Source organism: Phocoena sinus, chromosome 8, assembly GCF_008692025.1.
Source record: "Phocoena sinus isolate mPhoSin1 chromosome 8, mPhoSin1.pri, whole genome shotgun sequence".
Classification (NCBI taxonomy): Eukaryota; Metazoa; Chordata; class Mammalia; order Artiodactyla; family Phocoenidae; genus Phocoena; species Phocoena sinus.
Genome location: NC_045770.1, coordinates 101,249,413 through 101,262,059, shown reverse-complemented (window position 1 = coordinate 101,262,059; position 12,647 = coordinate 101,249,413). Strand labels below are relative to the sequence as shown.

Here is a 12,647-nt window from a genome sequence, read left to right as displayed (position 1 = left end):
AGGGCGACCCATCCATTGAATCGTCAGCCCTTCCCGGGTGACAGGACGTGGCTGGGTTCTCCCTCAGCCCCTCCCTTGTTGCAGGCCCGAGGACTAGCTCCTCTATTAGGCAGTAACAGCATCCTTGAGCTGCAAGGTCGTTTAATGGCAAAAAACCTCTTTTACAGAGGGCTTCGGACTTGGGCTCGGGTTAGAGGTACAAGCTCTCCTCTAGAAAGAGCCGGAACAAAAGGAACGTGGCACCTCGCCACCTCCACGCAGTTGCTTCCGCTCCTATGAGTGTCACACAACCACGATGTTCGGGGGTCTGGCAGGACCTCCAACAAATCACCGCGGGCCCCGCGACCCGGAGGGAAACGCCTCTGGGGCCCGGCGCGATGCCGGGCTGGCAGCTCTGCCACGTAGCTGCAGAGGGCCGGCTTTCCAGCTAGTTCTCACAGTCTCCCCAACCCTCCGCGCCTTCTACCTCCATGTCGGGACTCGGATTGGACCCCCCCTCACCGCGCAGGCGCGAGCTTTTTCCGCGCAGGCCCCAGGCCCCACCTCCTGTTTCCTTTCAGCTGCCGCGGGATACCGAACTGTCGTGCGTAAGCCCTCTCTGCCGTCCTCGCTTTCCGGCTGCTGTTTCTCCACGGCTCTCCCCTCCCCCCCACCCCCACCGTTCTCTCCCTGACGGCTTACTTTGCGGCAGCGCGGAGGGCCCCACCCCCTTTCTCTGCGGAATCACCATGGCGGCTGGGGTAAGTTTGCCGGCTCTGGCAATCCAGGTCACCCTATCCGACGCCATCCTCTGCCGGAGTGGGTCCAGCCGGCGTCAGAGGGTTTCTGGAGCCGAGTGGGGAACTGATCCGGGGTCTAGAGATCGTACTGTTGGAGAGTAGGGCTTCCAGGCCCCGGAGGGGAACTGAGGCTGGGGCTCTGGGAGGCCAAAGAGGTGGAAGGGTCTGGGGTAGAAGAGAAAAGGGATGCCAGATCCTGGCAGTCTGGGACCTGAGAACGGAGTTCGGTTCGTTGCCTTCTCGAGACGTGGGATCCGGGCAGGTTGACAGAACTTTTGCGACCGTTTTGTGGGGCAACAGGAGGGACAGGGGAAGAGGAGGGTCTTTGTGGGCACGTACGGCGGGCCACGGTTAAGGGTCGTCCTGCGGGGAGGTTTGGCAGCGAGAGGAGTCTCCGGACGCTGGAGTCAGACCAGTTGGACCCCGCTGGCCACGTTAATAGAAGGAGAGAAGGAAATCCCTGGGAACTCACTGCGGGACAGGACCGGAGGGATGGTACGCGTGACAAGGAATGAAAGGTTTTTTAGGGAGACGGAGTTGGCTTAGAAAGAGAAGATGCCATTCGGTCTCTTCGTGGCTGTTCGGAGGGGGACTTGGAAATGTCTTGGTTGGTGTGTGTGTCTTGGAAACAAGGGTGATGCTTTTGAAGGGTGAGCGGCTCAGTAGAGTAAGCAGGCACTCAGTGACCATCAATGAATGAACAAGGGCTCTGGGAAGGGAGGGGTGTGTATTTGTCGGCAGATGGAATCTGAGGGAGCTACAAGTTCTGCATTTCTTAGAGGTGTATTTGAGGGGAAGAGAACGCTTCCAGAGACGTCCTTACGGAAGGTCACGTCTGTCAACAAGCTTTATTTAGCAGTTGGTGTGTAGTTCTGTCCTCGTATTTTGGAGGACTCTGATTACACAAGACTGCAGATACTGAAGAACTAACCTGGTTCACCAAAGGGAGTAAAAGAGTGAGTCGAAACAGATTGGGATTACTCGGGGAAGTTGTTCCCGGGTAACACTTAGGACTGGGACCCTTCTAGTCATTAATGGCTTATTCCCCGCCTTTTCCCCACAGACCCTGTACACATATCCTGAAAACTGGAGGGCCTTCAAGGCCCTCATTGCCGCTCAGTACAGCGGGGCTCAGGTCCGCGTGCTGTCCGCACCACCCCACTTCCATTTTGGCCAAACCAACCGTACCCCCGAGTTTCTCCGTAAATTTCCTGCTGGCAAGGTGAGTAGGGAAGTGGAGAGGGAGCTCTGGTCCTGAGAACCCAAGGAGAACTGAGATTCCATCACTCTGAAGATGACCTCCATCTTTAAAAGAGAGCTTTCCATGTTACTTTTTTTTTTTTTCCACGCTTCAGAGACTTAAAAACTTTTATTTTGAGACAGTTGTGATTTATTTGTTGTTAAAAATAGTACAGAGCTATTCAGTCATTTCTTATGAAATTCACAGGCTTCTTTTTATTTGTGGGAGAGAGGATCAGTTTTGACTAATCTCAGTGCAAATAGATCAAATGTTTGCTATGAGTAGAATTCTTGCCCCAAGAGGCTTACAGAGATAGGTAAATAACCATGCTACACGTAGAAGAGATCAAGTGCAGTGGGGGAGTACTATAATACTTGGGATAATATAGACAGGAATATCAGACTCGGGTTTCTTGCCTTTTGCTTATTTGACTGAGATTATATACAAATATCTAACATCTAAAATTTGGGGGTCTCTTATGTGAGTTCAGATTGTAGGGGATGGCAAGTTACTCATACAGTTTTGGTTCTTGAGTTTCAGATAGTGTCAAGAGTTTGGTCAGCAAGGGTTCTCAGCCTTATATAAAAAACTTTATTCAAAACGATTGAGTCCCGGGGCATGACTAGTGAGAAACTGCTGTGTATTTACTTATGACTGCTTTGTCCCCAGGTTCCAGCCTTTGAGGGTGACGATGGATTCTGTGTGTTCGAGAGCAATGCCATTGCCTACTATGGTAATCTGCAGTGGCTGGGGAATGGGAAGGTCTGGAGGTGATGGGGTGCAGGAGAGGGTGAAGGGAGCTGGAGCGGGCAAGGAGAGGAATTTTCAGGGACCTGCACTGGCTTTGACACAGCCCCAAAGTTCTGACCTTTATGTTCCGCCTCTGCAGTGAGCAACGAGGAGCTGCGGGGAAGTACTCCCGAAGCAGCAGCCCAGGTGGTGCAGTGGGTGAGCTTTGCTGATAGCGACATAGTTCCCCCAGCCAGTACCTGGGTGTTCCCCACCTTGGGCATCATGCACCACAGCAAGCAGGTGAGCCTTGGAACTTGGGGAGAAACCAAGAGCAGGGGTGGCGTCAGCTCCTCAGTATCAGGGAGGAAGAAATAAAAAAGATTGAGGAAGGGTGATGCCAAGAATATGTGGATAATAAATACCTAATCTTTGAGCTTTCACTTGGGAGCGCTGGGCTGTTGATGGTATATGGATTCTTTGTCAGACAGACCCAGTGGAGGTGGGAGGTCTGAGTGGCCAGAGGAGAGGCCTCTGCTCTAGAAAGGTTGTACCAAATGGTAAGGGAGTGGTTAGACCAGATGACCTCTAAGGTTCTTTCTAAAATTCAAAGATACATGCCTACGATCAGTGCAGTGGGAAATGAAGCCGGACTGCGCCATGAAGAAAGTTAACGTTGAGAGCTTCATTTGCGATACATTTGGAAGGAGCCAGGACTCAGTGGAATAGCTACCTTAGTTCTATCACTGGGGGAGAAGGGCAGGGACAAGGTTTGGTACCCACTGCCAAGTCTGATCATTTTAAATCAATAGGCCACAGAGAATGCAAAGGAGGAGGTGAGGCGAATTCTGGGGCTGCTGGATGCTCACTTGAAGACAAGGACTTTTCTGGTGGGCGAACGTGTGACGCTGGCTGACATCACAGTTGTCTGCACCCTGTTGTGGCTTTATAAACAGGTGAAGTTTGTAAAGAATCTGGCTTGACAGAGGGTAGGTGGGGATTAGAAACAGAGGGACAGGCCTGCCAGGTTATTTGTATCCTGCTGATGTGAGGGAGTCTGAGGCAACAGCTAGTCTTTAGGAATTCCAGGATTGAGTACCAGTGTTAACGGAAAACTGGGCGCCGCTCCGCGGCATGTGGGATCTTCCCGGACCGGGCCACGCACCCGTGTCCCCTGCATCGGCAGGCGGACTCTCAACCGCGGCGCCACCAGGGAAGACCTGGTTTTTTTTTTTTTTTTTTTTGCTACGTCATGCAGCATGCAGGATCTTAGTTCCCCGACTAGGGATCGAACCCGTGCCCCCTGCAGTGGAAGTGCGGAGTCCTAACTACCCGACCACCAGGGAATTCCCAGTTTCTGCATTCTTTTGTTCCCTTAAGATCATTAATTACAAAGACCTGTTCAAGGACAAGTATTACAGGCAGGTTCAGCTCACAAAATGGCTTAGGCCAAAAATGGCTTCTCTTATGTCAAGAAAGTGCCTGGTTCTCTTTTTTCCACAGACCCTCTACCCTGTCTTCTTACACCACGACTGCTTTCCCTCCTGAGAAGTTTGATCCTGTTCTGTTGCCCTTAATTTGTTTGGCAGCTAATACGTTTAGTTTGTTCCCATGTTTCTCAGGTTGCCCGGTTGTGCTTAGTTGTGAAGACAGAGGTAGAGGTGATAGCTTCAGCATCAAGATCTTTGGAGGCAGAACTAGGATCAGTTCTTGGCTTCAGTACTTACTGGTTGTTGGGGGGAGGGTGTGTGTGGATTCATTTAGTCCTCTTTTTCCCCACTGTGGAAGCCATAAAATCAAGGTAGGAATAATCACTGTTGAGGTTATTGGGTTAAGGATGGCATATTGCTGGTTCCTAAACAGCAGCTCTTGGACTGTTGCTGGACCAGAATAGTAATGGGATAACAGCAAAGAAAAAAGCACCTACTTCGTGTCAGAGCCTGTGCCAGGGCATAACAAGGACAACCTTAGTGAGTCTTTGCTTGTTGTGTGGGTGAAAGAAATGTAGCCCGGAAGTTGTGGAGTAGGATTTGAACCCAAGTACTGCAGAACCAGCACTACAGAGCTGGCTGCGATGTATCCTTGACAGGATTATTTTCCCTCTGATCTTGGCAAACCGAAAAAATGGTAGATGAATTTTTCACGAAGCCAAGTTTAAGCACCCTGTTATTCTGAAATAAACTTTTTTGCTGTTGAATATTTACTTTCTGAAGTTTGATGATGCATGTATATATCTCTCACATATCACATAGTTCACATAGATAGTTTTCATTATTTGCTTGGCAAAGTGAATAGTTCGTAGTTCTCTGTTGGTCCCCAGCCTTTTAAGTTCTATTGACACGTGAAATTATAGGTATGAAATGGCTTTGTAAAAGGAGTAAGGCACAATATAAATATTCCTACCGGGTGAATAGAGGGTGGGACCAAGCATCCATTAAATTGGATTGGACTGCAGGAGAGAGATTAGTAAGGTAAGTGGGCAGTAGCCCTCCAGGGAAAGCTGGTGTCCTGGGGGCTGAAAGGAAGCTGGAGCTTTGGTGTGGAAAGAAACAAGGGGCTCTGACTGGAAACTCGTCAGGATTTTTCCCTCCGCTGAGTTTATGTCCACTCTTGCATCCTGGCAGGTTCTGGAGCCTTCTTTCCGCCAGGCCTTCCCTAATACAAACCGCTGGTTCCTCACCTGCATTAACCAGCCCCAGTTCCGGGCGGTCTTGGGGGAGGTGAAACTCTGTGAGAAAATGGCCCAATTTGATGGTAAGTCTGAGGAGGTAGGGGAGCGTGCCGGCAGGGTCAGGGGACTGGTTTGCTCAGTCTTAACCCGTTGACTTCCCGTCTAGCTTTTGGGTTATGTGGACCCACAGAACGTAGGGCATCGCACGTAGCAGCTAGTATTTGGTGATGCTTGTCTTCTGCACACACGTGCTCCCGCTCATTTGTGTTAATGTGTAGAATCATGCACGTGTCTGTGTTGCTGAGGGTTGCATTCTTGCTCAGGATGCACTGTGAGGTGGTGGCGGTGTAGCGTCAGATCCCTTAGCTCCCGCCCAGCAGCTTTCCTCCGTTACTTTGCTTGTGCCTGGCTTGGGAGGGTTGTGGAAAGAGACCAGACGTTGACTTTTCTCCTTCCCTTTGCACCAGCTAAAAAGTTTGCAGAGAGCCAGCCTAAAAAGGACACCCCACGGAAAGAGAAAGCTTCTCGAGAAGAGAAGCAGAAGCCCCAGGCCGAGCGGAAAGAGGAGAAGAAGGCAGCTGCCCCTGCTCCCGAGGAGGAGCTGGATGAATGTGAGCAGGCGCTGGCTGCTGAGCCGAAGGCCAAGGATCCCTTTGCTCACCTGCCCAAGAGGTACGGATGGTGGAGGGTAGGGGGCGTGGGGCCCAGGAGGGCCTGTGCTCACCTCTGTGCATCCCCCTCGTACTGCTAGGGCCTAGGATTTTAGGTTGTGCATACAAAATTGAAAGATGTATTTTAGTTGCAAATAAAGCAGCTTCCTGACTTTACCGTCAAGGGTTGGGTGACCTTTGAAAGTAGCAAACACGTTCCTAATGCATCTGGTATTTGAGGATATCAGAACTCCCTTTCTAGCAAAGAAAGCACGTGGGCCCCGGGCCCAGAATCCGGTGTGGAGGTGAATTGATTGGTCTCGCGTGCGCACGTTAGGATTTGAGATTGAGAACGCTCGGAACTAGTACACTGAGGGGCGCGGGAAGGAAGAAAGTGCAGAGAGCCTCCATCTGCTCTGCTCTGCTGGCTTTGCTGAGGCAGTGGACACCATGTCAGTGTCCTCTGATTGTCTTTTTGCTGTTTTGATGCATCAGCCTGTATAAAAATCGCTCACTTTAAGAGAAAGGATGATGACCATGGCTACGTAGTGTCTGTCTGGTTTATTGTTTCCCAGCGTGGGGGAGTTAAAGCCCACAAGGAGAAGGAAGTATATGGGGTGGTCGTCTGTGTCCTCTTCTCAGTCACCATAGGGGTTCCTGGAAGAAAGAATACAGTAAAGGGATTTTTAGTGTGAAAAAAGTGGGACAGCCAGTACTTGCCCAGTTGTTTACCATCAAATCTTTCTTCGGTCACTGCTCTGGGTCATCTTATTAGAATTTCAAGCGATATGAGAAATGTCTTTTCCACGGTCACGTCACTTAGTTCGCTTTTCTGTTTTTCTTGGCCCATTCTGCCTTTCCTAAAGCCATCTATCCTTTCACTAGTTGGTTTGTTGGGATGCAGCAGTTTGACCTCCCCATTTTGTAGTGGTTTGTATTTGGGATGAAGGAGCGCGCACTGGTGGTAGGCATAATAAGAAGTATGTGGACTTGTAAGCGACCTAGTACTGGATGGTTGCCATTAGGAACCGCTGCTTCCCCATTTGGGGAGCAACTTGGGGTGTAGCTGAGAGCTCTTACTCCCAGGCACTTCATACAAGAAGGCTCCTAACGCAGCTGCTTTTTAAGGATATATGCCTTTCTGAACCAAAGTGATTACCTTGAATCTAGCACAGGGGCAGGTCAAGAGTGAGCAGGATTTTTGGTATCTGTAAGTAAGCTATGATAACCAACCCAAATTATGTACACCCTTGTAACACAGGTACTGCTAATAGCTAGAGATATTCATGTATATTGGGTCTGTACACTGGGCAGAAAATAAAGCAGGCAGTAAACTTAAAATCTTTAATAAGCTTAGCATTTTTTTAAAAAATAAATTTTTTAATTTTTTGGCCGTGTTGGGTCTTCGTTGCTGCTCACAGGCTTTCTCTAGTTGCAGCAAGCGGGGGCTACTCTTCGTTGCGGTGCGCGGGCTTCTCATTGCGATGGCTTCTCGTTGCGGAGCACAGGCTCTAGGCGCGTGGGTTTCAGTAGTTGTGGCACGCAGGCTCAGTAGTTGTGACTCACGGGCTTAGTTGCTCCGTGGCATGTGGTATCTTCCTGGACCAGGGCTTGAACCCGTGAGCCCTGCATTGGCAGGTGGATTCTTTTTTTTTTTTTAACAGTTTTATTGAAGTATAATTTCCATTATGAAGTATAATTTCCATTACGAAGTATAATTTTCCATATAAAATTCAGTCGTTAAGGCTTCCCTGGTGGCGCAGTGGTTGAGAGTCCGCCTGCCGATGCAGGGGACACGAGTTCGTGCCCCAGCCGGGAAGATCCCGCATGCCGCGGAGTGGTTGGGCCGATGAGCCATGGCCGCTGAGCCTGTGCGTCCGGAGCCTGTGCTCCGCAACGGGAGAGGCCACAACAGAGGCCTGCGTACCGCAAAGGAAAAAAAATAAAATAAAATAAAATTCTGTCATTATAAGTATATAGGTCAATGCCTTTAACTAAATTTATAGGTCTGTGTAACCACAAAAATTAAATTTTAAAACATTTCCAACACTACAAAAGTTCACTGGCAGGTGGATTTTTAACCACTGCGCCACCAGGGAAGCCCCAGCACTTCTTTTGTTTTCTTTTGTATCATTTGGGAGTGCTTATTAGTACTTAATTCGTTACATTACCATGGTGTACTCCTGGGCTGCCAAGATGATTTTCCCCAGGATTCTTAATGACTCAAAAGTGATGTCTTCAAAGACAAGACTCATTTGTCCAGAGTTAATTTTAGTCCTTTTAAGACCTTCCAGCTACCCTAAGCCTGTGGTCATTTGTTTGGTTTTTTTTAAATTTTATTTATTTTTTTATACAGCAGGTTCTTATTAGTTATCCATTTTATACATCTATCAATCCCAGTCTTCCAACTGTGGTCAGTTTGGGGAGAAAAATGGACACATGGTCATAAATAATAAAGTTCAAGCAGCTCAGGAGAGAGTGAAGAAAAACTCCCCAGCCCTAATTTTTTTTTTTTTTTTTTTTTTTTACTGCATTTGTTACAATATTGCTTCTGTTTTATGTTTTGGTTTTTTGGCCCTGAGGTATGTGGGATCTTAGCTCCCCAACCAGGGATCGAACCCACACCCCCTGCATTGGAAGGTGAGGTCTTAACCACTGGACCACCAGGGAAGTCCCTCCCAGCCCTACTTTTTGGGTGGTTGAGGAAGTAAAGCACCTCAGATGAGGTCTCTGATGTGCATTTGGGAAGGAACCTGGGACCTCGAGTTAAAGGACAGATTCTCTGCTTTGCTGCATTGTAGCAGTGAGCAAGTCACACCACTTAACCTTATTGGTAAAGGGAGGGATGGTAACATTCTCTGACTCTAGGGTTTGTTGACATTAATTATATGCTAATGAATAACTGAACCAATTAAACATTCAGTATAAGGGGGTTTAATAGATTTATGGCACATTCATGCAGAAGATTATTTAGCCATTAAAACATCTGCAAAACATTCTTGATAGCCAGGCAGTATTAAGTGAGCAAATTGTGTAAGGCACAGAATTACATGCATCATCTTTGGAAAATTGCTAGTGGGAAATACATTAAAATATTAGTTATCTTGTTTGCTGGCATAGTGAGTGATTTTCTTCAGTCAGTATGTGTTTTTATATTTGGAAGGAAAGAAAAAAAAAAAACAAACAGAAGCCCTACCATGGGGGGAGGCACCTCTCCTCTTCTGAAGCTGGCATCCTTGGATCAGTGTGCCAGATTGCTTCAAAGATCACCTGAACTTGTTTCTGAGCAGAGTAACTAAAGGACACGGGTGTAGGATTTGGGGTGGAGGCCCTTTGCAAACATTCACTTACATTGCCGTCATATTATAGTGTGTGTAACCTGAAGAGGCCTGTGTCGTGGGGAGGGGTGGGGGCAGCGACTTGGGTGAGTCAGGAACTGAGGGTGACTCTTGGATAAGAGCCCGGGGAGGGGCCGGCCAGGAAAAAAAAAAAAAAGGAGTCCTCGCTGTGAGTCTCCACCAGGGGGCAGCAGCTCGCCGTGTCTTTCTTCGGGCAGCTCCTGGGCCCCACCCTCCACGTGCCAAGCATATTTAGGCTGGGGGTGGGGGGATACGGGAATGCCCTGGGCGCCTTTCATACCCCCCAGCTCTCCTCCCTTGGAAGGTGATACACATCTGCCAATCCAGTGACCCTACCTTTAACGCAGTATATTTGAGTGGAAATGCCCTTAGTTTCTCTTAGCATGGCAACGTTGCCGCAGTAGGACCTTCTCCACCTTGATCTCCTTGCTTTTTTTCCTTCATTCAGTACCTTTGTGTTGGATGAATTTAAGCGCAAGTACTCCAACGAGGACACACTCTCCGTGGCGCTGCCGTACTTTTGGGAGCACTTTGATAAAGATGGCTGGTCCCTGTGGTACTCCGAGTACCGCTTCCCTGAAGAGCTCACCCAGACCTTCATGAGCTGCAACCTCATCACTGGTGAGCAGAGGGTAGCTCTGGGAAGAGGAAGGGAGGAGACAAGGTGGTGGGTGACATGATTTCAAAGGCTGAATGTTCTTCCTTGCCCTTCAGGAATGTTCCAGCGATTGGACAAACTGAGGAAGAATGCCTTTGCCAGTGTCATTCTGTTTGGAACCAACAATAGCAGCTCCATTTCCGGAGTCTGGGTCTTCCGAGGCCAGGAGCTTGCCTTTCCGGTGAGGAAGGTGCAGGGGAGGGGTCTTGTCTCTTTAGGGCGGGGCGAGGATTTGGGAAGTGCACTCGTATTCCTGAGCCGGTGGGCATTCCAGAGAGTTCAAGGAATGTGTCCACGAAGGAGCTGTCATGTTCGCAGGAGTCCTGGGGTCTGATGACGGGTGTCTGAGCTGGAAATAGCAGGTGTGGGGCAGCGGCCAATAGCCTGACCACATGCTTCTACCTGGCTTTTCCTCCCCAGCTGAGTCCAGATTGGCAGGTGGACTATGAGTCATACACATGGCGGAAACTGGATCCCAGCAGCGAGGAGACCCAGACGCTGGTTCGAGAATACTTTTCCTGGGATGGGGCCTTCCAGCATGTGGGCAAAGCCTTCAATCAGGGCAAGATCTTCAAGTGAACATCTCCTGCCATCGCCTAGCTGCCCGCACCTGCCCTTCAGGGAGAATGGGGGTCATTAAAGGAAACTGAACATCGAACCCTCTCCTGCCCTGCCTCCTTTGTGGGTGATGGCTTCTTCAAAGGGGAGTAGATATGTTGAAGCAGGGTGTTGTGTATACCTGCAGGACCTCCCTGTGCAGGAGAGAAGTCTTCAGAAGAGCAGAAAGAGAGGCCTCTCCTCAGTTTTGATTTTTTTATTTTATTTTTTTAATTGCCTTGCCTCTCCTGTGATGACCATCTTCTAGCCTAGCTGGGAGAGATTGGATGTAGTTAGGAGGTGGTGGCACGGGGCTTTTGCAACTACCTAACTCCAGACCTTCCCACGTGAAGGGGGAGAATACCTGCCGATTGTGTGAGAGCACAGCATGCAGAGCGACTTAACACTACTTCCCGCAACTGACCTGTGAGGTGGGGCAGCAGCCGTATCCCAAGAGTCATAGTTTCAACACTTCAGACAAACAGCGAGAAGAGACTCCTTGGAACAGATACCGGCCTGTGGCCCCTAACCTGGCTGCAGATCATCTCTAGGGTATCCCTACTTTCTAACAAGGAAGTGGGGTTCAGAGATTTAAGCAACTTGCCTGTGATCACACATCTTAGGTGGTGGAGACAGGATTTTGAACCCAGTGGGTGTCCCTGGAGCCTGTACCCTAAACACGCCCTAGCGCTTCCTGCAATGTAGAGCAGTCATAAATGTCTTTTAACAACCCTGCTCAGACCAGTGGTTGCTATTTTTTCTCCTTCGAGCTTAATTTTTTGTTATACCCTTTTCAGAGATAACTTGCCCCCTACTCTGATCGTCTTTTCTGTGTCTTCTGAAGAGCATTAAGGATCTCTCTGTAAATTTAACAGCTCAGGTGAAGTTGGAAACCTGGTTTGATTCACATTTTGAAGCTTAGGTCTCCAGGTTGTGGTTTTCTGAGTGGTTATTTTTTCCCATCCCTTAAGTCCAAGCACAAAGCAAGGGCAGGGGGTCTTGGCTTGGGAGGGGAAGAAGGTAATCTTTCCCAGTACAGGTGGGGGCTGCTAGCTTTTGAGGGAGTAGGACTGTAATCTCGCTGGTACTTTAACTGCAGTTGGGGTTCTGTGAACAAATGGGCAGGGGAGAGTGGTGGTTTGGAATCCAGTTGGGTGAGGATGGGTTGATTCTTGCTCAGAATTTGCACCTTGGTAGTTGTGAGTTGGTTCCAGACTTGCCACCTGTCTTGTTTCTGAGCATTCTGGGCTCCTCGAGGATAGGAGCTAGAAGTGCTAGGTGCTGGCCAGGGTGTGCCCTGAGCTGGTTGCTTGCGCCTCACAGAACCAGTCAGACTCCTCCCGGGTTCCATTTCCCTCCACACCCTCTGCTCCTTGGCTTGTGTAATTTTCATGACCTTCCTGGTATCCTTAATCTGAAGATGGAGACAGGAGAGATTGAGCTGTGCAAGTAGGTTTGCGGGGTTAGGCCCGAGAGGCCCGGGGAAAAGGGGGCGGCCTGGGCAGCGGCGGGCCTGGCAGCCCACGTGCATGGGGGGCGGTTCTGGCCGGGGGGGGGGGGGGGGGGGGCGGGGCTGGACCGCCTCCTAGCCTCCCTCAGACTGCAGGAAGAGTGACTCATCCACACGTCCCGCTTCTTGTGCCTCTAGCTCTGGCGGTTTGGTGCCGAGGAGTGTGGCCAGGTTGGTTGAGGCCAGGCCTGCGATTGGGGGAGGGCCAGGACCCACAAGCAGGAGGTGGGGTGGGAGGCCCAGAGGAGAGGGGGTTGTGGTCTTAGGAAGGTTTGCTGTTGGCCTCCAAAGGGTGGGGGGGCCTCTACCCTGCCGGGTTGGGCAGGAAAGAGATTAACATCAGGAGATTCTAGGGCAGATGTGGGGCGGGGAAAGGGGGAGTACAGCTGTAGTTAGGTCGGTCCCCGCCCTGCCCCGTGGAGCCGTGAGTCACCACCGCACCGCCTGAGGACTC

At 49.9% G+C, this 12,647-nt stretch overlaps 1 protein-coding gene across 1 annotated transcript; it reads left to right on the top strand.

Annotated features, from left to right (window-relative positions):
* Window positions 1-585: 585 nt before the first annotated feature.
* EEF1G (eukaryotic translation elongation factor 1 gamma) lies at window positions 586-10,744 on the top strand. The gene is made up of 10 exons (XM_032640801.1): window positions 586-740; window positions 1,843-2,001; window positions 2,689-2,752; window positions 2,909-3,051; window positions 3,561-3,704; window positions 5,373-5,502; window positions 5,887-6,091; window positions 9,877-10,049; window positions 10,143-10,267; window positions 10,507-10,744. Exons 1-10 carry the CDS (start codon window positions 729-731, stop codon window positions 10,663-10,665), a joined length of 1,314 nt encoding a protein of 437 aa, XP_032496692.1. The 5' UTR covers window positions 586-728; the 3' UTR covers window positions 10,666-10,744.
* The last annotated feature ends 1,903 nt before the right edge of the window (window positions 10,745-12,647 follow it).

Excerpts from the sequence above, each read along its gene's own strand:
- EEF1G (XM_032640801.1), top strand. Across the intron at positions 3,705-5,372 it reads TGTTGTGGCTTTATAAACAG|GTTCTGGAGCCTTCTTTCCG; the intron begins GTGAAGTTTGTA and ends GCATCCTGGCAG. Across the intron at positions 10,050-10,142 it reads GAGCTGCAACCTCATCACTG|GAATGTTCCAGCGATTGGAC; the intron begins GTGAGCAGAGGG and ends CTTGCCCTTCAG.